General features: G+C 39.7%; 1 protein-coding gene across 4 annotated transcripts in view; it reads left to right on the top strand.

Annotated features, from left to right (window-relative positions):
- The first annotated feature begins 3,768 nt into the window (after window positions 1-3,768).
- The window catches only part of LOC120312972 (unconventional myosin-X-like), a 110,788-nt gene continuing 87,309 nt past the window's right edge, over window positions 3,769-27,247 (top strand). For 2 of the 4 annotated variants that reach the window (XM_039354375.1, XM_039354373.1), the window contains exon 1: window positions 3,769-3,953. In XM_039354375.1, the coding sequence (XP_039210309.1) occupies window positions 3,933-3,953 (21 nt within the window). In that variant the 5' untranslated portion in view covers window positions 3,769-3,932. The remainder of the gene's footprint in view (window positions 3,954-27,247) is intronic. The other 2 variants (XM_039354376.1, XM_039354374.1) reach the window with 1 other exon arrangement.

Here is a 27,247-nt window from a genome sequence, read left to right as displayed (position 1 = left end):
TGGTTAACTTAACAACAGCCGTGATTCACTCAATAACCATGGCAAAAAAGGATGGAAAACTGGGCACGATTCACTTATCAACCACTTAGGTTAGCAACAGAAATTCTGATCCCAATTGTGGTCATACATTGAGGACTATTTGTACCACTAAAATAAAGGGTACTTACTTATAGTAAATATGGACAGTTCTGTGCATAAAAAACATCATATGGAGGTGGATTGAAATTGGATGAGTAAGCATCAAGAAAGTCAGTTTGGTGATGTGGCAAGAGTGCTGGGCTAGAAACTGGGACATCATGAGTTCAAGTTCTCCCTTAGACAGCATGAAAGCTGGTCAGATGACTTGGGGCCTGTAGCTCTTCCAGTGTTTCTCAATCTTGACAATTTTAAGGCATGTGGACTTCAACTCCCAGAATTCCACAGCCAGCATTGCTGGCTGTGGAATTCTGGGAGTTGAAGTCCACATGCCTTAAAATTGTCAAGGTTGAGAAACATTGTATCAGACTTAACCTAAGCTTCCTCACAGGGTTGTAACTGTAGCAAGGTAGGAAGAAGAAACATTATCTGCTTTAGTTGACCAAAAATAAAGATAATATAGAAATCTAAATGATATATAAAATCATATTGTCAGCCTTTTTCTCTATCATATTTCTACTTGTTATCTTGTGACTGAACGGTTTTTCCAGCACCTATAAAGATATTGCAGATGTCTGACAAATAGTCCTGCTGCAGCTGAGTGTGGGGTTAATAATAATAATAAAGTTGGAAGGGAACTTGGAGGTCTTCTAGTCCAACTCCCTGCTCAGGCAGGAAACCCTATACCATTTCAGACAAATGGCTGTCCAGTCTCTTCTTAAAAACTTCCAGTGTTGGAGCATTCACAGTCCTTGAAGGCAGGTTGTTCCACTGATTAATTGTTCTAACTGTCAGGAAATTTCTCCTTAGTTCTAGGTTGCTTCTGTCTTTGGTTAGTTTCCATCCATTGCTTCTTGTCTTGCCTTCAGGTGCTTTGGAGAATAGCTTGACTTCCTCTAGATAACATCACCACCAGATGAATCTGTAGTTGGCTAACAAACTGTACTCAACAAATAGTACTCAACGGCACTACATCCACATGGAGAGAAGTAAGCAGTGGGGTACCACAAGGTTCCGTTTTAGGTTCAGTACTCTTCAATATCTTCATAAATAACTTAGATGAGGGAATTGAAGGGGAACTCATCAAATTTGCAGATGACACCAAACTGACAGGAGTAGCCAACACCCCAGAAGACAAACTCAGGATCCAAAAAGATCTTGACAAACTTGAACAATGGGCCATATCCAAATGAGTTTCAATGTGGAGAAAAGCAAAGTCTTACATTTAGATAGGAAAAACCAAAGGTACAAATACAGATTGGATGAGACCTGGCTTAAAAACTGTAACTGTGAGAGGGACCTTGGAGTCCTCATGGACGATCACTTGACTATGAGCCAGCAGTGTGCAGCAGCAACCAAAAACGCTAATACAATCCTGAGTTGTATAAACAGAGGCATAGAATCAAGATCACGCAAGGTATTCGTACCACTTTATAAAACCCTAGTAAGATCACATCTGGAATACTGCAGTCAATTTTGGTCACCATATCACAACAAAGATGTAGATAGTTTGGAAAAAATTCAGAGAAGAGCAACTAAGATGATCAAAGGCCTGGAGACTAAAACATATGAAGAACAGCTGCGGGACTTGGGTTTGGCTGGTTTAAAGAAAAGAAGAAATAGGGGAGACATAATAGCAGTATTCCAGTATTTGAGGGGCTGCCACAAACAAAGCGGGTCACACAAAGTGGGTAATGTTATTCACCAAAGCACCAGAGGGAAGGACCAGAACCAATGGTTGGAAACTGATCAAAGAAAGAAGCAACCTGGAAGTAAGGAGAAACTTCCTGACAGTGATCTTGATTCTATCCCTCTGTAAATGCAGCCTAGCACTGTGTTGACTTTTTTGGCTTGATTTGGGTTGATTCCTTTCATACCTCTGCATGGCATTATTGTTACAATTTGCACTTTTGATGAATTGTCATCCTTCGTACTGTACTATTAATCCTCTAATTGTGTTATGTTCTCAAAGGTCAATTATTTTATGTTGGGTAGTCTTTTATTTGCTAAAACAAACATTAAATTATGTGGCACAGATTTATTGTCAGATTGGCATACTTTTTCACAGACTAAAAGCCAATTTATGAGGTACCTAATGATCTCCACTTAAGATATAAATGGATCACACAAAGATTTCAGGATATTTAGTTTGTAATTCTATATAGTTACCAGGAGTAAGCTCCATTACAATACTAATCAATCAGTTGCCAGTTTTAGAGAAATGCCACTTATTCACTTGCCTATTGGAAGAAAATTGCACTTATCATTGCAATGGCATAACTTGATTCTTGCTGGCATAATGCAACTTTTATCCATAAGTAATGGACCCTGTCATTATCTACAGCTTCAATCGATTGACCTATAAATTATTGGATGATGAAATTTGTTTTCTTCTGCTGGATGCCAGACTAGAAAAAAAAGCCTAATAGTTTCCTCATTACTGGAATTTGAGAACAGTAGGTACCTAAATGTATTTTAAATACTGTAATGGTTAAAAGCTGCTCTCCAGATTTTGAAACCTTTTCATTTTAATAGCAGTATTTTTAACTAGATTGCAATTGGAAGATCTAACTGCGGTTATTTCATTCTTGCTGGAGAAAAAAAGGAAACACTTGACAATGCTTTCTGTTGCCACTCCAAGTATTTTTTTGCTTTTAATGCTTTTTCACTCTTATGAAAACTTAAGCAGATGAATAATACATTATTTAAAACTCTTTTTAAAATATTAATTTTTAAATTGGGAAAGAGCATTATTATATAGGTACATATCAAATATCTATAAACGTGATGTGTTTCCACTCACTCTAATTAATCACTGGTTCTATTTTATCCTCTTCGGGATCCTTTCTTTTATAAACGATAGTCTGAGTTAATAATGTTGTCTGTTCCTGGGGCTTTCACTACTTCCCCAAGGCGTCTAGCGACAATAAATCTCTGTAAATTTATAGTTGGTGCATCTCTTATTATTAAAGCTTACGTGAAATACGCCAACCCTAAAACAGCATACAATGAACAGCAGACACAACAGCTGTAGGTGGATATTCAAACCAAAACCCATTTAAGAATATTTCCCCGCCTCCAGTCGCGTCTGTATTTTAACCAAAACAACATATTTCTTTTAAATAAAATCACTGGAAAAGAGGCGATTGTGTATTCAAATCAATACAACACGCAGCCGCAGAAAAGCGCCTTCTGTGAAAGGATCTCGAAGAGATTGCGTATTTTTAATGTAGTTATTATGATTCTATTTGCACCCGCGAAACATCCGAGGGATAACAAAAAGTTCAAAAGTTGCGCGGTCTGAGCCTTCTGATCTCGACGCCCTGGAACGTATACAACCCAGGGTCTGGAAACAGTGCTTCTGAGCATGTACAGAGTGCTTTAGGATTAGAAGGACTGGTTTTTCTTCGGCCGGCTCTAAATTCTCTGAACCTGGAGCTCGATCTTCAGTGACCTCCGCGCGCTCCCTCAGTCACGCCTTGAGGTGGAAGAAGCCAAAGGGACCGCAGGCCGGAGTTCTCGCTGTATATAGAGAGAGACACCACCCAAGGCTCTCCCGCGCTCCAATCAGACGCGGCTGAGGCGGAGTCGGAACTGGGACCGGCCACTCGCTTTGCCCCGCTTGCGGGATGTTGGAGCTGCCTCTGAGCGCGCCGAGTCGGCGTTAGAAGGTTTTGTCGTTGTTGCTTCAGACCGGCTGAAGCCCTGCCAAGCGGACGCCCATGCGATAGAATCGCGCCTGCCTTTTGGCTCGACGGGAAAGCATCTCCTCCTCCCGGCAAGCGCCTCCGACGCAAATGGACCCTCAGCTGCAGGAGGTAAGAGCGCGCCGGGGGGGGGGTCTTGACTGCTGTCTCGCCATCTCCGAGCCGTTCGTCTCTGAGCGCTGAGATTTTCCTCTTCCTCGCCCTTTTTTTCGGGGAGGGGGGTGGGCGGGCAGGGAAAAGGCCTGGGTTCTCTTTTGACCCGGGCAGAGGTGGCTTGCTAACCAAGTAGAGGGGCCGTTCCCCTGCCGGACTTTGATGCCCTCCCACCCCGACAGCCTGCTGGACTCGATTGCAGCTGAAGGGCTGAGTAAGGTTGCCAAGGAGTCGAGGTTGGCGTCCCAGGCTGGTACGGTAGCTCCTTCCATTTGAGACGGACGTCTACCAGCTGACATTGTCAGGGGGCAACCGACTTTGCTTATCAGAGACGGAGAATATGCGTCTTGCTTTCACCTCCCTTCTTTGCCAACGTGTCCCGGTTCCTTTGCACCCTAGGCAGAAGGAGACATCAGTCTGCCTTTGGGAAGAGAAAGGAAATCTGCCCAGAGCCCTGTTGCAGAAGAGGGAAGAACAACACGTAGTCAAAGAGTATAGCTGGGTTGTGCTGTCAGCTCTTAAAAGAAAGACTAAAAGGACCTTCCCTTCCCAAGGCAATCTAAATAGCTTGGATTACAATTGCCAAACATCCCTGATAGTGTGACCAATTGAGGCTGATAGATCAGGGGTTGGAAAAGACTGCTGCAAAAGCCGAATGCTTGGATTACAAATGATATCTGATTACATATGTATACCAAGACTACAGCAGAAAACTGTTGGTTCTGGTTGAAGAGAGTAATGAAATTCTATGCTAGCAGGTTTAGGCCTAAAGAGTGGACTAGTATAATGTGTGAATCCTATGTGTGAATCATTTAGCAGAAGAAATTGCAGCTTCAGCCTAGGGCTTAACTCTAGGAGGGAATGAAGGGCATTTTATTGCCACAGTTAACCATCAGTATACAATTTGCTTCAGGCTAGAGCCTTTCTCCCTTCTGCCAGTATGCTTAGCCTGCTTTTAACAAGGAACATGCTTCTCCAGTTATGACAAAGATGGCTTTGAACCTTGAGTTGCTGGTACTTCCTGGTGACTTCATGGTCCTTTCCTGCATCTGTACATATTGGGTGATTTTACTGTGCAGATTTTTGCCTTTTGCTAGGTATGTAAAAGCTGCATCTATTTCTATGTATGGAGGAGGCAAAAAATAACCAGCAAGAGTAACTCCTTGATTCAAAGTGACTGTTGCACACTCATTTTTCCTTCTTCCGCAATTAGTGACTTTCAATTTTATGCCAGAGAAATTTCCATCAGTATAGCAGCAGAGATTTGGGGTACTGGCAGATATGTATAGATGTAGCCAGGCATGTCTATATTCTGAGAATGTGCACAGTAGAACCGTGAGACAAAAAATGATAGATGCAAAACAAATAAAGTCTACATGTGAGTAGATTTGTCTTGCCTATTAAATTTGTGAGAAAAAAACATGACAATAGGTTCCCATTCTAAGTGTATTCTCCCTGAAATACTTCATAAGGGTTTTGACAATAGTAATAGTACCTATAGTACCAATTTTATTTATTATGCACTTACAAGTAAGTGCATTACAGACGGAATTAATTTCCCAATAAACGGTCTTAGAATTGGAGTCTTCTTTTAATTTCCAGGTCGTGATGATTTCTATGTGAAACTGTCTTTTGTTTAAGAAATCCAAAAGTGGGGAAAGGCGGCACTGTTATTCTAGAACAGTATTTCTCGACCTTACCCATTTTAAAGATCTGTGGACTTCAAATCCCAGAATTCCCCAGCCAGTATGTGGAAGTTTATACATCTTAAAATGGCCAAGGTTGAAAAACATTGTTCTCCAGCATCCTTGGAACCATGGAAGCCATGCCACAAACTGTTTTGTGCTTTTTAGATTTATTTCTGTGCTTCTGAACTAAGATGTTTAGCCAGGCACCCTTGAGTACAGGCTAAAGTTGCCTTCCTCAGTCTGATGACTTTAGTTCTGATGGAAACGGTAATCTCGGAGTTGAGGAACCAAGGGTTACCAGGATTGGGAAAGGCTAGACGCTTCTACTGCTGTGCAGCTGCTTAATTGGCTTCATGCTCCATGTATCCTGATGCCCATTTACCTTTTGTGGTCTGCCTGAAGCCATTTTCTCCAAAGCTTTGACTTGGTCGATTAATTCAATCTACATACTCCCAAAGCTGCAGTCAAGAGCTTAACTTATACAACAAGGTCTATCTGTGGGACTTCTTTGTGTCTCTTGATCCTAGCCCAGAAGCTGTCCACAGTAAAACAAGAGTTGGTGGTAACCTTGTTGTGATTATGAGGCAGGATAGTGCAGTCTTTGTTTATTGGCGTTCACCTTCCACACAACAATAGTAGGTCCCTGGGCAATATAATAATGTATAGATATAGTTCTCTCTTCTTTCACAGAAAGGAAGGGGCCCAGCTGCTGTATCCAAGCCAGATGACTTTCTAGGGGAAGAGCTGATGGGTTTGGAGGCTTCTTTGGTCTTTGGTTCCCCTTGATTAGTCCTGAGGGGTTCCCATCTTGGTTCCTTTCTCAGCCATTAAGCTAAGTGTATGAGCTGCCCATGCATTAGTGGAACAGGAGCAGATAATGAGTTTAAGTGGTTACTCTTTGCTCAATCTCTTTTGGTTTACTTTATCCAAGCATCTGCTTGATTTTATGGAGTCTACTTCCCCATCCTCACCCAACAGGCTGTGTCTGTTGTTGCCTCCCCCAGATTCTCTTCCTGAAAAATGTAATTAGGAGCTGCTACATACTTTTAACTGATTAACCTAATCTGTGCAGGTCATCTGGTGCCTGACTGTAATTGTAAGAAGTCTTGATTTGCACGAGAGCATCTTCACCCTGGCTTCTCTTTCAATAGCTACTATAGCCCTTGGGAAAAGGTTGGAAATACGGATGGGTAATAACAGGAGCAGCCCAGCCTCACGACTGGCTTCTACTATTTTATATCCATGATAAGTTTTTTTTAACCTTGATAGTTAATGAATACAGGTAGTCCTCAACTTACCACCACAGCTGAGTCCAAAATTTATGCTGCTGAGTGAGACATTTGTTAACTGAGTTTTGCCCCATTTTACAACCTTTCTTGCCACAGTTGTCAAGTGAATCAGTGCAGTTGTTAAGTTAGTAACCTGATAGTTAAGCGAATCTGGCTTCCACATTGGCTTTCCTTGTCAGAAGGTTGCAAAAGGTGATCACATGACCGGGGACATTGCAACAATGATAAATATTGCCAAGCATCCTAATTTTGATCATGTGATCATGGGGATGCTGCAACGGTCGTAAGTGTGAAAAACAGTCCTAAGTCATTTTTATCAGTAGAGTTGTAACTTTGAACAGTCACTAAATGAACTGTTGTAAGTGGAGGACTACCTGTATATACTTTTCCTTCTCTCTTTGTCTGTGTGGAACAAACCCTAGCTATTTTACACAATCAGTGACCGAACCAGGACTTTCTTGTAACCTACACACTTGATTTTTGTGACAGCTTCTTTCTTTGGATTAACTCCTGATTGAGAAGTGTAGGGTCTAATAGGTGGAACATCTGAAAGGGAGCAGCAGTCTAGGTCAAATCGGCAAGAGTATCTGCTGCATATCTTTTAGCCTGATGCATTTTGCCATGCCAAAGAGCAGTAGATTTCATTTCTCTACTCTGATCTTCCCTGCTCTGTGCCTCAGCTGGTCCCTGGAGTGCCAGGGTATCATATGTGAGGCTATACTGTATATAATTTTGCCATGTCTTTCATCTCATAGTAAGGCATGATGATGGCCAATTTATACCTTTTAAAAAGGGAGGGGCAAAAGCACTGAATCCAGGATATTAATGTATGAAGTACATGATTGCTTGTTGAGCGTAGAAAGATATCCTGGGAATTATGATTTTTATTGTTAAACCTTTATTATTTTATATTTCTTAGCTTAGTTATTTTGTTGCTGTACAACATATTATCGGACTAAATCCTAGCATAAATCAAGACAGGTAGGTAATCTAATGGCTTAACTTTGTACGTTTTAAATAAATTGCATTTTTATTGAATAAAAAGCCCAAATTGCCAACAGAAATACCTATTAAAAAAACCTCATATAATAAAAACAATAATGGAAAATTTAAACAGAAGAAAAAACCAAGGCCAATAAGAAGCAAAATATAAGAGACAAAGAAAATCACCGTCTAAAATCAATTGCATTTTTTAAAATTGATATGGCCAATCATTAACAAATATTCTTTAATTTGTAGCGTTTACTATGGTGCTGAAGATCAAGGAATGAAATGGCAAACCTTTTGAGGGATGGAGGTTCCAAAGTCTTTTGTGTTCAGTGGCTGAAAAGAGTCCATTCCATATCTTCCCTTGAAGCTAAGCTTCAGCTAAGATTGCAGAGAACAGATAGATTCAAAAAGAGAAGGTTGGGGCTAATAATATAAGTTCCAATGAGAATATTTAGAAGGATGGTCAGATAAGCAGGTTGTAATGAATGGGCAGAATAGAATCAATGGATGTTGCATTTTGATTAAAATTGGACTGGGAATGATAAGACCAGATTTAAGTCCCACCTAACCATAGAGCTCAGTAGGTGACTTTGGGCCAGTTATGATCAATTGGGTATAGCAGATAGTGGCATCTGGCCAACTATGGTTTAACATCAAAAGCAAAGCAAGGTTGAATCTAGTTAGTACTTGGAGAAGAGACTAAAGGTTAGAGAAGAAAGTCAAAAAAGCATCCAGGAATGGAAAGCTATTTCCATATTGTTAAAAAAAAATCACTCTGAATTGAGTTTGACTTGAAATAATCTCCACATTTTACATTTATTTTCTAGCAACCCAAGTTTTCTCACAGAGTCGTTGATATGAAAATAACATTAGAGGAGAATAACCCCCAGCCCATGTGGGTATCCTTAAACTCTCAGAGTCAAGTTGGGAAATGAATGTGATAACTAAAACAAGTATAATGGACTAATCAGAAATACACTTGGTGAAGTGGCTAAGTGTATCATGAGTTCTAATCCAGCCTTAGGAACAAAGCCAAGTGGGTGACCTTGGGCCACTCATCCCTCTTGACATGGAGCTATTCTAGTTGCTCCCCGGTTAGTTGGCTCTTCTTTTATTACTCAGCATTGTGGTGGTGATGGTGGCAGTGATTGTTATTGCAGACTGCATCCTTGGCTTCAAGTAGCAGATCATTGCTGTGTTTAAAAACATTGCTTAAAAACAAGCTCATTCATTTGAAAGGGCGTCTCTATGGGGAGTAGTGGCACCGTGCCCATTGTGCCAGCTTCTTGATTACCTCAGCGTATGCTGCAGGCAGGCTCCCCTGCTCTTGAGGGATTCTTGCCAGCGATCTTAGGCAATTCCAGGTTGAAACTGAGAGCAAATTTTAGAAAGCTCTTCTGTTTTATTTGTGTTTTGTTTTTGTTTTTTAGCTCTCTTTAGAAGCTACATTGTCTGCAGGGACCAAGGGGTGAAACTGAGCTTTGGCTTCTTGCTAAATCCTACTCAACCAGAGAGAAGTGGTGTGTGGGGAGGAAGTGAGTTTTAATTCTAGGGAAGGCAAACATTTGCTTATATTAACAACAATAACTACTCTAGAGAAAGAAAGTGAGTGTGAGAGAGAATGAATGAGAGGCAAGTAGGAAAAGCGAATGGGAGGTCCAAGGGAACTGGACCAATGATTTTGCTTTGCCTCCTGTCTGTAGACAAGAAGTGAGTGAAACAGACTCTTGGTCTTTTTATGTCGGTGGTTTTTGGAGATGAACAGGGATATTTGAGTCAAGCTCTGAGAAATGCCTTTCTCTAGACTAGTTGCATATGGCCTGAACACTGAGCAGCAGACTCCTGGTTTCCTTTCCAGTGGGTAACCCTGTGGCTGATGATTGCCCCGGCAAGCATAATCTTTTCCATGACAATCCTTTTTATTAGGTTATAATGTAAAATACAAAATACAAAAGCAAATAATAGGAAAAATAGGGCAGGGAAAACTAAAGAGAAAAGTGTAGAGAAGAAGGGAAAAAGAAAGAAAAGGCATTGACTTCCAACTCCCTTTGGTGCAGTAGAATAAGAAGTAACATCGAACCTCAACTTTTTACTTTTACATAATAGTATAAAACAGCCATTTCTATAACAACAGATCTATCTAATCAGTAAAACCCCAAATCAAAGTTTCATTTTTCTCCATCTCAAGCACAAAGTCCAGAAGCGGTTTCCAAGTAGAAACAAAAGTACTTTTTTTTTCTTTTATCAAAGCAATCAATTTAGCCATCTCTGCTAACTGCATCATCCATTGTGGGGATTGAAGCATCCTTCCATTTTTGTCCATAAAGTAATCTTTTCCATGATTTCTTAACTTCAAGCAAATCTTCCTGCATAAGGATTGCATATTATGATGCTAAAATTTCTGCCTTTTGCAGAATATGTTGCATTGTCTGATAGCTTTGAGGAAACTGAGCCAGTGCTTTGGTAATAGTACATATGTATGTACAGTATATATATATCTCTAGGTGTGGCCCTAGCAGGAGCAGAGTCTCAGTCAAACCAAATGGAAGATTCCTGTCACTGAGGTGAAGGCTCATTCACCGAACGTGTGGGTTTGGTTTCCGAACATTTCATTATGAGGCTAGGTAATATCTTCAGTGGAGTTTAAACTCCGATGAAGATATTACCTAGCCCGGTAATGAAACATTCAGAAACCAACCCACACACTCAGAGAATGAGCCTTCACCCTCATCTTACACCCAAGCTACAGATATTCATCACTATTGCTGTCATTTTTAGGAACCAGGTTTATTGTGCTTGGATTTGTCTTGTTTCCCAGTGGTTTGAGCCTTGCTGAGCTGACTTCCTTTATGTGCAGTCTGAAGAATGAATGGTGGCCTATTTTCAAAGATTTGGTTTTTGGGTGGAAGACAATGGCATTTCAGGCATCCTTCTGTTGACTCATTTAGTTCATAATGCTGCCATTCTAGGGTGATCTGTAAAGTTCCATGTAAAGAGCTGGAAAATAATGTTTACAAATGGTCCATAATCGTAAGGTGACCAACTTTTTTACAATGAAAAGGAGGACACAAATAAATTGAAGAAAAAAATATCGTAAAAGCTGGCTCGACCCATGAAAGATCAACCGCCCGCCGCACCCCACCCGCAGCCTCCCCGCCAGCACCGCTGCTCTGCCGTGTAGAGCGGGCCCAGTGGCTCCCAAAGAACCAGCCGTGCCGGCTCTGGCCCTGGGGGGCAGCCAGCCATCGACACACCCCACCTGCAGCTGCCCCGCCAGCATCACCGCCCACCCTGCACAGCCCTGTGTAGAGAGGGCTCCGCAGCTCCCACAGCACGGAGGGCTGCCAGCCGCTGCCACCCCTCACACCCCCACCTGCAGCACCCCAGCCACCCCTGCCTCCTGCGCCCACAGCCATTATTGCCCTAGCAGAGCTGAAGATCAAGAGAAACTTACCATTCCAGTCTCCTCCAGGTATCTTCGGAACTAACTAGGAGATGATGTAGTTGGGTAGCAGGGAGGGGTGCTAAGTTTCTGCCAATTCGCCTTTGCTGTGGACAACTTGCATGTGCAAAGTTTGCCGGCTGGGTGTTTTGGCGCGCTAAGCAGCAATTCCTATTGGCTTTCGAAAGCCAATAGGGGGAGTAGCACAGCTCATGCAAAAGTTGGAAAAAACCATCAAAAAGTGCCGAAATGCCATTCTGAGCGTTCTATGAGGAAAAAAAAGCCCTGCAGATTAGTCCTCAAATATCAAAAAGGAGGACATGTAGGAGGAGACTTTTCAAGGGAGGACAAAACTTACAAAAGGAGGACTGTCCTCCCTAAAGAAGGACAGTTGGTCACCTTAATAATCGGTCAGATAAATTACATATTGCCCTGCCAGATATGGAAATGGTTATAGTCTGTGTGAAAGTCTATTGTTACCATAGTCTCTGGATTCTGTAGGAAGATCTGAGTGACTTAGCCGGTGAATCCAAATGATAATAAATAGGTTGTTTTTTCTAACAACTGACTCAGGTAGACCGTGATCTGCACCCATTGTCTTTATAGTTGTGTACCACTATTTCACAATGAGACCTGGTTCTCTCATCCCATTTATTGCATTGTTTAAGAGAAAAGAGAGTGGCTGGTTCAAGTTCTCCCAAGTAACTTTCCAAACGAGAGCAGTGTGGGCAAATCGGAAAGAATTTCAGCTACATACAAGACAGGGAAGCATTCACTAACAATGAAGAAGTAAGATAAATTTCTGATGGAGAAATTTGTAATCAATATCTGATCAGACTGCATAAATATTATATTTCTAGCCCTCTCTCTCCCCAGTACTCATTTTTGACCCACACCTATCTTGGGTGGTGGGGATGATTTTTTTTTCTTATAGAAGTCTGGAGTCTGATCCTTTCCTGGTAACTTTAAATATCCCAAGTTTTGCCAGTTGAACTTGATCAACCTAGGGACCTCCAGTCTTAATCCAATAATAAATATCAATGTTTATGGTTTTATACCTTTAATGATATTTAAAAGCTTACATATTTATTCCCCAAAGATGTTGGATTTAGTAGGCTATGAAAATCCAGCCCATTAAGATTCATTTATTAATCTTCTTCAGACAGCCTGGCTTACAGTGATGTGATCCAATCACACCCTGGGAGAAATAACTTGAATTTGAAACATACTTCAAGGATAAAAATTGCTTATATAAAAGCTGCTTCTAAGCTTTGATGCCCTTTATTACAGTTTGGATGCAGTCATATACAGAAAGGTATTGTTCATCTGCAATGCTATATCTCTCTTGTCACTAAATACAGAAAAATAATCAGACATTGTCTCATGTGCAAATTGTCTTCATCTGAGTCAGTTAATTTGTTCAGTGATGAGCATACAGCCGATGAAGTAAATCAACCATTACAAATTCCTAGAAACCATCTTTTTTTCTTTTTTTATGTGTGTACAATGAGCCTTTATAAAAACACTTAACTATTTGGAAATAGGAGATGCAGTGTAAAATCTGGGAAATCATCTATTTGAAGTATATAAGTGAAGCATATTACATGCACTATTTTCTGGGTACAGCTCTAAAGACAAATGTCGCATAGTTTAGATTTGCCTGTGACACAGTGCCCTAGTGCTGCTAATATCATAGGATAAAAGCCAAAGCATCCCATTTTAACACAGGCTTAGAAATTCCGGTGTATAACAGTTTGGATATCCACAAATGACAGTTTAGTTTAGAGAATAATTAATAACTAGAAATTATAGGCAGCCCTTATTTAATGATCAAAATTGGAACTGGCAACTTGGTTATTAAGCAAAGCTGTCACTACTTAGCATTCTTGGCCACATTTTCAGAAGTGGTTTGCTGTTGTCTCCTTCCTAGGGCTGATAAACTCTGGCACAAAATCACCCAGATGGCTTTGTGCCCGAGGCAGGATTAGAACTGTAATTTCTCTGCTTCTAGTCCAGAAACTTAGCCACCTAGCCACAAGACCAAACTGGCACCCTCTGCCCCAAGTCCTTATTAAAATTAGTGATCAACCTAGAATTTAATCCCATCTTTCCAGTTCCACCCCCATCCCAATATTAGCTTTTTCCATCTTTCTTTCTTTATTACGTTTGTATTCCTGCCTTTTATTCAGAAGGTAATAGTGCTTCCTCCTATTTTTTTCTCTACCCCACCACAACTCTGTGAGAGAAATTGGATTGAGATGGAAAATTGCTCAGTAAGTTTCCCTGGTTTAATATGGACTAGAATCTGAATTCCCTAGCTCAATACCGTAATCACACATAATTCTTTTTATTTCACATTTTATAAGAATCACCATTTGGATTTAATCAAGGTTGTTTTTTAATTATAATCATGTCTTGTTCTAGTGTTTGACAATTCCTGGGATTGAAAGATGAACTTTTTTTTATTTTCAGATGACAGACAAATCAGAAACCTATTAAGCTAGCTTGATTTTTAGCCATTTGCTGGAACAAATCACAAATCTCAGTTGAGGAATGGAATAACAGAAAGGATAGCATGGTGTTAAAATAACCAACACAAATCTGACAACAGACATTTATACCGTTCAAACATGTTCTCTCCAGTTTTGATAGCATAACTGTTTTGATCTATGGGGGATGAAAAAGGGATGCAATTCAAAATGTATTTAATCTTCAATAGGCCATATTGGCAAATCTCCATACTATGAGCTCACACAGTAGCTCAAAAATGTGTTACTCCCTATGGCAATTTATCTGAATCCTTGTTTCCTTACTAAATTGCACCCTTCTAATACGTATTAATGTACGGTTTGTTATGAAAATAACAGCTAAACAGTACAATAACATAAACTTTATTTTATTGTATGTGAAGCATCCAAGATTGTCTTTGTGTTTTGAAGTTATGCATACCACTTAGAATCAAAGTTTAAATGCTAGCTTTTGATAGCAATAAGTGAAAGAATGTCTAAAACAATTACTATCAGAGTATTAAAGAGAAATTATATTGAGTACAATTTAAGAAACATCAGCGATTTTTTTATCCCTGGTCAATCGTAATTTGGCATGCTTTCATAGAGTTAACTGATAACTTTAAGGTCTTTTTTGCAATTTAATGGCTAGCTTGTTTGGCTTGATCTTTTAATACAATTAAAAGATATATATGGGAAACTCCAGGAAACAGTGGAGTATGGGGAGGCCTGGCATGGTATGGCCCATGGAGTTACAAAGAGTCAGACACAATTTAGTGACTGAACAATAACAAATGCACGAGGAAAATGCTTAAAATGTTCCCAGAAAATAGTTTGTTCCATTTAGATTTATCAAGAGTTGGAAGTTATGTTGGCTTTATTCAAATCTAGGGATGGGATCTTGGTGCCCTCCAGATGTTTCAGACTACAGTTTCCACAATTCTTTGCTATTAGCTGGTCTGAAAGATATATGCAACCTCTGGAGGATACTAGGTTGCCTAGTAAAGTAGTTGTTCAAACTACTTTATCATTGCATGAACTGTACTTCATAATTCTGATACAGTTTTCTTGAAACATAATGGCCAACATCTGTTTGTTCCTTCACTGAAGGAGAATTTACCAGGTCTTGAAGCAATATGATTTATGATCAAATATGCATCAACATATTTTTATGTTGATAGGATTTTTTTTCCTGATCTGCTTTTCTGTTATTTCTACCTATTGTTTCTAAACTTGACATTTGGAGTAATAGAGATAAATTCTGCTTCATCTTCTATATAACAATATACTGGATGTAAATTTCTTCTTAAAATATGATGCCAAGAAATGAGTACACTACTCCAAAAATGGCCTGACAAATCAGAATAGAATTTTATTTTCAGTGATTGGACATAATAGTTATTCTAATGCCATCCAACACCACACAAACTTATTTTTGCTAAGTTTATGATCCACTAAAATACTTAGATCTCTCCTGAACGTCCTGCTTTCAAGTCACATTACTCTCATTCTATCTTGTATATAATTTTTTAAATTTGTTTTTAATACTAAAAACAGGAATTTGCATTCTAGAGCACTAGTTTGGGCATGATGTTCAAAGTTGTTAAGATTTCTTTTGAAACTTGATTTGACTTGGGAAGCAGGCATTTTTTGTGTCACCTGATTTTTGTGTCACCTGATGATTTAATAAGTAGCCTCTTTATAGCCTTGTTCAGTTATATTTTAAAACTAGCAGCATCCACTGGAGTCCTTCCTGGTCATGACAGAGTATTTGTTGAAAATGACTACTTTACTAGCTGCTGATTTATCTAAAAATAGCAGGCACCAATCCTTATTTTGTTTTTATTTTAGATATGCATTATTAGAATCAAGATATAATATCCCCATATTCTACAAGAGTTCCCCTAGAATAAAAGAAATAAAATAGTCTGGCACTATTTGCTTAATCGCTTAATCTATTTGAAAATCTTGCCTAACGCTTTTTGGAGTACTTAAGAATTGAGCATTCTGGTTGCTTCGCCCCCCCCCCAATCCCGATGCCATATTTATTTTAATGCCACTTGCTACATTCATAGCTTATGAATATTTAGAGCAACTAAATGTTCACATTAACAGATGTATATTTTTTTACTTTCTACGTGAGTCAGGATTCTACTTTATCAAGGTTGCATAGAAAGTAAGGTTGCTCCAGGGCAGCTGGAAACCTATAAGTGTCTGCAGCGACACACACAAATTTGATTGACTTTGGCAAGGAATGGAAGATATTCAGAGTTGACTGTTTTGGATAACAGTGTCTTAATGGGACTGCTATACCAACTGAAGGCAGGAATAAAATTCAAAATGACATTGATAATAACAGAGTGGAATTTAGCAGACAAATGCAAATTAAATGCTCAGGTATAGGACAGAGGATAATTAGCTTGCAATAGTACTCATGAAAAAGAATTTGGAATAGTAGTTAATTAAATTGGAACATGAACCAGCAGGTTGCGTCAACAAAGGTATAGTGTCCAAATTATAGAAAAGAATAATTTGTATTTTTTTGTTTGTTTATTCTACCTTGACTAGCAAATCCAGTTCTGGCCACCATACCTAAAAAAGGATTCAGACAAGCTGGCAGGAGGAGAGGAAAGGAAAGTTGATCAAGAGACTAAAACAAGGGATTTGACAAGATACTGTCAAAATCTAAAAGACACACAGAAGAAGGCCATGACCATTGCAGGATTAATTATAGGAAGACATCTTCCAATTGAATTTCATAAATACATAAAGAAATAAATTATGAAATCATTTATTTCATAAATATATAAAAAATCCTGAAAGTTAACCAGAGATTTTAAGGGCTTCTGTTCATTGGCTAAGATTCCTTCATTTATTTTCTTACACTATGCAGATGGTTGAGTTTGATAACTTAAAATGATCCCCGTGATTCTCTAAAATTGTACTTACATGCTGCTAGAAACCATGAGCTTGGGTAAATCTTTAGCATTTTTTTCTATATTCGTACCACACTCCTGAACTGCAATAACTATTTCTATTCTAGTTCAGATACATTTTTTACAAGTACAACCAATGTTTTAAGACAAGGAATCAACAATCTGAAATGGGCAGAAGTAATCCTCAAGGGATCTGATTGAAACCCATTAGAACTTCTTTGCTTGCCTGCTAATAATAGGAGAGATAGTGCCAATGATGAGTAAATATACAGAGATATACACATATCAATCAGATAATTTTTGGAGGGTTGAGCAAGGTTATAAAGCACAGAAAGAGCTGAAAAATAGTAAGCCAAAGAAATTAAAGGCAAAAGAAATAAGGAAATGTAGCTAAATTTAGGTAACACTAATACCATTTACTACTGTATACTTCTTCATATCTTTATATTGTTGTAAACTATCCTTGTTTCCACTGCTTCTAGTTAGATATTGCTTTCTTTAAACTTTCCATCTCTCTTTGAAGATTGCATCAACTCTCTCCAACCACAAGTTTTTCTGCCTTTCCCTTAATCACGAACGGGTCACTCATCTTTCATTTGTTTGTTTTATAATTCAGTCCTCATTCATATTCTGTATATGAATGTATTTCTTTATATTAGTCACTACCTTTCGAATTCAGACTACATCACCCATTGATCCTTGGCCCTACTTTTTGTACAATGCACAATTAGTACTACCACTTCATTCAATTAACTTTTATATTTCTCTTGATGTACAAATCTCTCACTTCCTTATAACAAAGATAATTGAAGCACACTTTTATACACAGCCACTTTTGCTTTTTTCAACAGGATTCTTCATTATAGAGTATATATTAACCACTCTTTGATATTAGCATTTGCATATCTTAAAATGTCCCCATCTATTTTCCCATCATCCATAAACATTCTACAAAGATACCCAAATTAATCTAGTTTCTCATCATTCATGTGCAACTTGCAATTATCTTCACATTCCCTATCAGACATAATGATATTGGTATTTAACATAATATTCAGATCCATATTAATTATTACCTCATATAATCTCTGCAATAGTCAATGCAAATTATTTAGGCTCTCAGCCAACAATATGACATTGTCTCCATGCAAAAGTACATAAATGTTCACATCCATAATTGTCAGCCCCTGTAAAGTAGACGAGACCAGGACATCGACTCCCCAGGAAGGGTAAAACTACAGATAGTCCTTCACTTATAACCACAATTAGGCCTGGAATCTCAGTTGTTGATCAAGGTGATCCTTAAGAAAGGTGCCACATGACCTCTTTGCTCAACAGCCAAAATCCCAGCTCTCCCAGTTACAGTCATTACAGCTAGCAATAAAGCAAAGGTAAAGGAGTACCTGTGGATTTTATTCCACTAGCCGTAGCTGACTTGGGGGGGGGGTACTCATGTCTGTTTTTAGGCTGTTGAGCCACAGCTGTCAGAAGATGCCTCCATGGTCATCTGGCCAGCATAACACCATGCCACAGCGCAGAGTCTCTGGCGAAACACAGAACACTGTTAGCTTCCCACCAAATAAGGTAACAGCTTGCAGAGAAGATTGTAAATGGCAATCATATGATCACGGGACACTTGGCAACCAGTCATAAATGCAAATAGCATATCTCCAGAATCACCACAAGTATTTTTTATATAGGTAGCCCTCGACTTACAACCACAATGGAGGCCAAAATTTTTGTTGCTAAGCAAGACAGTTGTTAAGTGAGTTTTGCCCCATTATATGATCTTTCTTGCCACAGTTGTTAAATGAATCCCCGCAGCTGTTAAGTTAGTAATAAGGTTGTTAAGTGAATCTGACTTCCCCATTGACTTTGCTTGTCAGAATGTCACAAAAGGGGATCACATGACCCCGGGACACTGCAACCATCATAAATATGAGTCAGTTGCCAGATGCAGGAGTTTTGATCATGTGACTATGCGGATGCTGCAACGGGCATAAGTGTGAAAAACATTCATTAGTCCCTTTTTTCAGTGCCATTGCAACTTAGAACGGTCACTAAATGAACTGTGGTAAGTCAAGGACTATTTGTACTTTGGTGTCTTCTGGGCCCATCTCTTGTTGTAAGGCCCTCCCTGCAAATTGCCATGCCATGGGTGTTTAAAAAGCAGCTGGGTTGCTGAGTGATAATGGGGATAAATGGCAGGATTCCTGGCAGAAGGTCACATTGGTGTGCAGTATTGTAAACTGTGTGTCAGTAGCAACCTCTCAAGTATAGCACTGACCGAAGAGGTAGACACTGGCTTGAGCATTCAGCATGGTGGTGGTAAGTATAAGAGCTGGGCAGAGGAAAACAGTGGTGTAACTGGAATGTCAGAGTTGGTGTTGGAGGGATTTGCTGTGGAGAACATTAGAGGCTGGACCAGGATATCATAGCTGGCAATATAGGAATATCAGCAGACACTGAAGACTAAACCAGAGTGTTGCAACTGGCTGTATGTTGCAGAGACATTGATGTAGCTGAGGAGCCAGCAGTAGCAAGATTAAGGAAACACTACTAAAAATGTAATAAAGCCCATGACTCACAGTTATTTAAGGAGACCTTGGGAAGAGATGGTCTGATGGAAGAAGGCCTCTGGTGCTGATGCCTGGCATCCCCAGGCTTCACCAATGCACAGCATATTGGCAGGATATTTGGAGACCCAGAAGACTGTCATTTTCCCATTGAAGCTCATGGCACTGACTGTAACTGAAAGAGATGGAAAGGATGCAGCACCAGGTCTGAAGAAGCAATGCAGAAAAAAAGAGGGCTGCTGAGATCTCCAATATTTCTATCCCATAGCAACCCCAAGAACAAGTGCCCAAGAAATTAAAGGGTTGCAATAGAATACCAGGTGTGTGCACAGGTGCCCTTGGGCTAGACTCTGAAGGCAGGATGAAATGGAATAATATAAGTAATATTAGAAAGGATTGAGCTTAGGTAGAATATAGTATAAGATCAAAACTAAGATACATTCTAGGACAGGAAATTATAAGGAGAAAGTCTAATTTTCTAGGCACAGGTATGGGTTGAATATATTTACCCAAACAAAAGAGGTTGGAACCTCACAGTTGTATTAACATATTTATTCTGATGAAATGATTGCAATAAAAAGCCCCCGTTACAGGAATTGTCTGATCTTTTACCATTCATCAAATCAAACCTAAAAGAAGAGTGTGAGACTTTCTTGTTTTACCCTCAGTGTTGAACCATTTGCTAAACATTCCATTTGTCCTCCCATGCACTTTAATTCTATCATATTCTGTGCTTAACAGAGCCAGGAGCGGACCTTCATGTTTACAACAAGCAATAGTACTTAAACATATACTGCTTTGCAGTGCTTTACAGCAGGGCTTTTCAACCTTTTCACCCATTGTACCACTTTTAGGATATGGCAACATCCGAGTACCACCAGTCGCCTAGCAAAGTGTCAAAAACTTGATGACAAAAAAAAAGGAAAAAAGTGAAGTACAGGTAGTCCTCGACTTACAACAGTTTGCTTAGTGACTGTTCGAAGTTACAATGGCACTGAAAAAAGTGCCCCCCAAGCCACAGCCGAGCAAGACACCTGCCTGCCCACCCGGTGGCGCTCTTCCTCCTGTCTGCGGTTTTCATTGTTGTGAGCATTTCTGTTGAGGCTTGGCAGCAGGGGTGGGGTGGGGGGAGTGTTTGTTTTTTATTCCCCCCATCTGCTGGGTGGTTGCAGCAGGTTTTGGTCACTTCACATGACCCTGGGCACTGTGACTGTCATAAATATGAATCAGTTGCCAAGCATCTGAATGTAAATCACAAGACTCTGGAGATGTTGCAACATTCCAGCTGATCGGCGCTTTTTCTGGGCTCAGCAGAAGCGCCAGGATCAGTGCTGCTTTCCAGCTGATTGGTGCTTCTTCAGGGCTCAGCAAAAGCACCAGGATCAGTGCCGAGCTCCAGCTGGAGCCTGGCGCTGATCCTGGCGCTTCCACTTAGCCCTGACAGTCCTGCAGGTCCAGCCATCTCTCTGTCAGGCTTGTGCGGTGCTGCCACCGATTCAGCTCATTCCCCTCCCCCACTACCACTTTTCTAGGATGGTCGCGTACCACCTGCCAGGTGCCAATGTACCACAGGTGGTACCTGTACCACTGGTTGAAAAGCCCTGCTTTATAGGCCTCTCTAAGCAGTTTATAGAGTCAACATATTGACCTCAACAATCTGAGTCCTCATTTTACCGACCTCGGAAGGATAGTAAGCTGAGTTTACCTTGAGCCAGTGAGAATCGAACCCCTGGCAGTGGGCAGAATTATTCTGCAATACTGCCTTCTAACCACTGCAACACCACAGCTCAATGATGCTTGTGAAACGTTCCATAATTAAGCCTATTCGTTTTAACATATACTTTATCTAAACCAGTAAAAATGGCACAAATATTCTTTCATTTATACATTTTTCAATGACTGAAAATCTGGTCTTGCGCATGCCCGCCCCAGCATAAAAGACACATTGCATTTTTCAAATTTACTCATTATCTCTTATGCTCTGCCAATATCTTTCCAAGTAATTTCAACAAATTAATCCCAGTGTGCTAGTTGTATTCATCACTGTTATCTTTCCCTCTGTGAAGGAAAGCAATAATATTTTCCAGTTGTCAGGCACAGATATGGCCTTCACATGTACCTCATTCATCCATTTATTTCACTGCTCTTACAGTAAAGCAAAAGACTCTTGTGGTTTACAGCATTTCCATTAAAACAATAAAAGCAGCACATCACCATCAGTAAACAAAACCCAACTCCCACTATTAGCAGCTTTATATGAGTTAAAAGCCTTATGAAAAAGTTCAGCATTTGTCATCTTCCTATGACAAAGGAGAGGGCACTATATGGATTACCAGGAATAAGGAATTCCATCGTTCAACATATCACTAACATCTGCCTGCAGATCTCTGAAAAACTCATTCTTGCCCTCTTTCCCATCAGTTTCATCCCAAATAACGTAATCATTTTTACCATTTTATCCCATTTATTCTGCTGGAGGCTTGTTCTGCACCAATTTCTAATTATTATTATTTTTATTCCAGTCAGCATTGTTCTGGGTTTACTTCACCTTTTGCAATATTAAACATGCCTTACTCTCTTTGATGGCATAAATTGGAAGTCTCTTTTTCTCTATATAAACATATTATACCTCATCTTCATTTTTTTTTGTAGCAATCATTCTCTTAACGGGCATTATTCCTTACCCATAGCCTTTTACATTCATTCACATCAATTTTTCATATTATCTTTACCAGAAGGACACACACTTCTGTGGCACTACTTACTTTCTATTCTCTTCCAAGGAGCCTTCACATCTTGTTATGTCTACTTTCCCTCCACTGCTTGAGAGATTAATCTGTTTTCCCATACTTTTTTGTATGGAATTGGGATATTCTCTTCTGGTAGTCTTTCTGTCTTCCAATACATTTTTGTATAGTGTTAGGATAGCCTCTTCCTGTAGCCCCTCTACTTTTCAAAATTTCCCTTTTCTTCCATGTCCATCTCCCCGCACTCCCTGGAGCTGCTACCAGAAATGGTCTATCCCACATTCAGAACCTCTCATCATTCCCCCCATTAAGTTGTATGGTCTCTTCCTGCAGTCATTCTTTCACTCTAGTTTCTTTTTTTATGTAGAAAATGTATATGGTCGCCTGATTCACTCTCGGTGGCTCTGGGCAGCTGATAAGGATAAAACCATAATACAAAAACCAATAATCCCTCACCTTCTGGTGACAACAATCAGATGGGCTTCATATTACTCTGGGGTCCCCAGGCCCATTGGCAAAACCAAGGCCTCGCAAAGGAGTGTCACAGTGGAGGCCAATCTTATCTCTGCAGTGATGATGTTCCACAGGGAGGGAAGACATGCATTACAGAGAAGGCCTTTCTCAACCTTGGCAACTTTAAGACTTGTGGACTTCAACTCCCAGCAAAGCTGGCTGAGGAATTCTGGGAGTTGAAGTCCACAAGTCTTAAAGTTGCCAAGGTTGAGAACCCCTGCGCTAGATAGACTTCCTTAGAGAGGAGCCTTTTCCTCTGTGTCCATCATTTCCCAAGATCCACTCTTAATGCTACAAAAATTGGTTTTTCTCACATTTAGAACTGCCCAACATTTTTGCATTCAACAATTTGCAAATGTTCCAGGTGTGGATGGTTGTTCTACGGTAGATTAGCATACCAGTAAAGAAATGTAGGAAAAGGGTTAGCCAGGTTTTGCCTTGTTCTATAAACAAAAGATGGCTTGTATTAGCATATGTTTAGAAAAGTATTCAGTGCTGAATATTTTAGATAAAAACAAGGAATAGAACCATTGAATGTCTTTTCTGATACAGAAGCAAATGTATATAGCAAAACTTTTTGAATAACTCGTGATGAGATAATTGGCTCTCCTGAATAATGTTTAGGCAAACAGAACATAAAATAGGGGTGGTGAATTCACTTATTGGATCTTCAAGTGATCAGGAAAATAAAAATCTAGGAGAGTTCCAAGAGCAGAACTATCCCTTCCCAGATCTCTGAAATCAGAGAGAGTTTGATGTAAACTGAAGTTAGGGGAGAACAAAATGTTTTAAATATGAACTGTTTTAAACATGTTTGGGATGTGAATCAGACTGTTCCAAATATTTGGGAAGTGTTTTAGGCATTGGGCTTCATGCTCAAACACAGACAGCCCATTTTGACCTCAAAACAGGGCATTTTGAATCTTTGAACAAAGTCGAGGTCTTCAGCATTCAGATACAATTGTGGCTATATTTTATTCTTATTTAATGCCGTTTATATCTTAGTTAAGAATCAAGCAGTGGCAAAAAAATGTATTCCCAATTGTTGCCAGGCATGGTTTTAAAATCCTATAGTGAATAACTGGCCATGAAGTCTAGTATTTTGGTAAAGGAAGCATTTGATCAAAATAGAAACAGGTTAAATATACATCTATAAGTTCTCAATCACTATCCCTGCTGTTCAATCTTCAATTTCGCAAACTCCTTTTACTGATTGGTAGCCTTACAAGTGATATAAAATTTCTTCAAATATTAATTGCCTATGTTTTTCATATCTTGAGAAAACTGCAGTGACTAACGTGATGGCACACAGCTGAAGTTCACTAGTGTTTTGTACAAATAAAGGTGTTGCGGGTAGTCTTTGACTTACAACCACAATTGAGCCCCAAAATTCCATTGCTATGCGAGACAGTTAAGTGAATTTTGCCCCATTTTACGACCTTTCTCGCCATAGTTGGTAAGTGAATCACTGCAGTTGTTAAGTTACTATAGTAACATGGTTGTTAAATTAATCAGACCTCCATTGACTTCGCTTGTCAAAAGATTGCAAAAGGTGATTACATGACCTCAGGACACTGCAACCACATCTTAAATATGAGTCAGTTGCCAAGCGTCTGAATTTTGATCACATGACCCTGGGAATGTGCAACATTGTATGTGAAAAATTGTCATAAGTCACTTTTTTCAATGCTGTTGTAACTTCAGATGGTCACTAAATGAATGGTTGTAAATCAATGGCTATCTGTAAATAATAGATCATATATGTGTATATACCAGTGGTGGCAAACCTATGGCATGGGTGCCAGAGGTGGCACTTGGAACCCTCTCTGTGGGCATACGTGCTGTTGTCCCAGCCTTGCCTCCCCCATGACCCCCTCCTCACCAGCAGCCCCCCTGGAGGAGAGTCACCCCCTAGTGTGGCCCATGCGGAGCAGCACAGCCAAGGACATGGCAGTCAGGCAACGTAGACAAGACTCATTGACAGTTGATGCTGCGGGGCACAGGCAGAAGGCATGGCTGCCATGGCACTGCTGGGCTGCCTGGGCGATCTGCGGCGGGCCCTGGAGGCGGTGAGTGGCCCTGCGGGCAGGTAGGGTGGGGGCAGGGCAGGGGGTGGAGCAGGGGCGGGGCCAGTTTTAGGGCACTCGGTCTCTAAAAGGTTCGCCATCACTGGTACATACATTGTACTCAAGCAGGCTTAACATGTGTTAGAAAACCTTAAAAAAGCAAACAGTTGAACTTTTCTTTTGTGGAAGAACTTGCATTGTTATCCTGCTTTCTTTACCTCATCAACACTGGCTGTATCTAGATTAGTTATGTGGACAGTGTAAGTTGAGGGAAATTAAATGATAAGGATTTCTGAACCATCTCTAGTACAGTCTGTACCTAGAGCTCAGCTCTGGTATTAGGTTCTTTGATTGAAAACAGATTATGGTTAAGGGGGGAAACTATGTTATCTAAGATTAGTGAGTTAATTGCCATTAAGTCAGGCCTGACTCCTGATAATTTTTTGACAAATATACAAACAAGAGTTGTTCTCAATGGCAATCAGTAATCCTTTCAAGGACTTTCTTGTGAATACCTTGATTGCGTCAATATTCCTTATTCATTCTCTTTTCCTTTTTCTATTCCTTCTGCTTTTGCAGGGTCATTAAAAATATTCTCCATTGTATAACCTGCCCAAACTGTATGAGTTTCTAGTTATTTATCATCCAGATTTCATTTCATCCATGACTGATGGATTTGTTCTTATTACAGTCCATGTAAATGTATTTTGGATGATGTCAAAACTACAGTATTTTAAAGACAGTGAATATTTTTAACTTGGATATAAGTTGATTTATAGGAGTGCCAGAATACTGATATTTACTTTCAGATGACAAAGTAATATGACCTGAATATGTTAGTGTTTCAACTTTCAGCTGTCAACTCTTCTGGTCCTGCCATTCACTGTGCAGTTTACATGGATATGGAGATTCACTTGTCTCATTCCATTTTCTATTCTGAATGACTGTTTCTCCAAATTCAGCTCTTACAATTGCTTCCTCATTGTAATGACTCCTCAGAAGAGTAATTAGATGTTTTTGGCACACTATTAGCTTTGATATATTCCACATTCTGCCATGGTCTCTACAATCAAGGATCTAGCTGTAAAGACAAGCAAACCACCTCCTTTAATTATCTTGTCCTGCTCATTATCCATTATATGTTAGCGATGTCATCTTTCCATCTCTGCCTTTTCTGAAATCTGTCTTCTCATTTCCATGAGTGTCTCTGTTCTTTGTAAGATGCTAAATAAAACTATGTTTGCTTGAGGAGATTGTGGAATGGTTTGATACTTGCACATTCTCTAGAACACATTTTTCTTTCATGATACTACTGTACACCAATCTTTTTTGTTTCCTAATCCACATTTTTTGTTTCATATTTGTTTTTAGATTCATATTCTACCTTTCCTTTAGCTGAAGATGGTGTATATAATACTCCTCCCATTTCCCTTACAGCAATAACTGTGAGGTACATTGGGGTGAGAATGAGTGACTGGTCCAAAGTCAGACAAGTAGTTCTAGTCCGACATCTTGATGACCACCTCACACTGACTCAAACATTTCTTGGCATAAAGTTGTCATTACTGTTCTTTATCTTGCTGCTTTAAACATTTCTGTAGACATTTTATATACAATGTGCCTTACATTGAGAATTGGTATATCTATTTTGTTGAATACTATATGTTGCCTACAAATGCTTCTATCATTCCATAAACTCATTTGTAATAAGTCTCACAATGGCCTTTCCATCTTCATTTAACTTTCTGCATCAGAAGTTGTTCCAACTGGGTTGATTTCTTCAATTTCATACCACATAGCCAATTTGATTCTTACATTGGCCATTCAGTAATATCTAGTTGTATAATTGTGTTTATGTTGCTTGAAGGAGACACTAGCAATGAGCAAAAGCTCTGTTAATGTTTCCTGCTTCATTGTGTTGACCCACTTCAAATATTCCTGCAACTGAGGTTCCCCTGTTTCTCCAACTTTTGTATCCTAATTGCTCATTGATACTACAGAGTTCTAGGTGTTGGGTTTTAGCATCTCTTGCAATGTGCCATGCAATTATTCAGTATCTTTTCACCATTCTATCTAATAAATTTGGCTGTCTTCATTTTAGCTCAGTGGTACAGCACCATACTTGAATGTCAGAGGATTCAGGATCTTTCGGATTTCTTAGCTTAGGCTGAAAAATCTCCTGCTTGAAAACTTGGAAAACTTGGGTGAGATGAGCCATTAGTTAGATAAAGATAAAGGTTTCCCCTGTTTGGTCATGTCCAATTCTAGGATGCGGTGCTCATCTCCATTTCCTAGCTAAGGGAGCCAGTGTCCAAAGTCACTTCCATGGTCATGTGGTCAGCACTGAGAATGCTGTTACATTCCCATGAAGTAGTCTCTATTTATCTACTAGCATTTGCATGTTTTCAAACTGCCAGGTGGCAAGGAACTGGGGCAAGAACAGGAGCTCAGCCTACCATGTGCTACTTGGGTGTAAGTTTATGGACAATGGTTTTATT

The sequence above is a fragment of the Crotalus tigris genome, unplaced genomic scaffold (assembly GCF_016545835.1).
Source record: "Crotalus tigris isolate CLP2741 ecotype Arizona unplaced genomic scaffold, ASM1654583v1 scf7180000018550.1270297659:1495590, whole genome shotgun sequence".
Taxonomy (NCBI): Eukaryota; Metazoa; Chordata; class Lepidosauria; order Squamata; family Viperidae; genus Crotalus; species Crotalus tigris.
The sequence above is the reverse complement of the archived record's forward strand: the minus strand, read 5'-3'. Positions and strand labels throughout refer to the sequence as shown.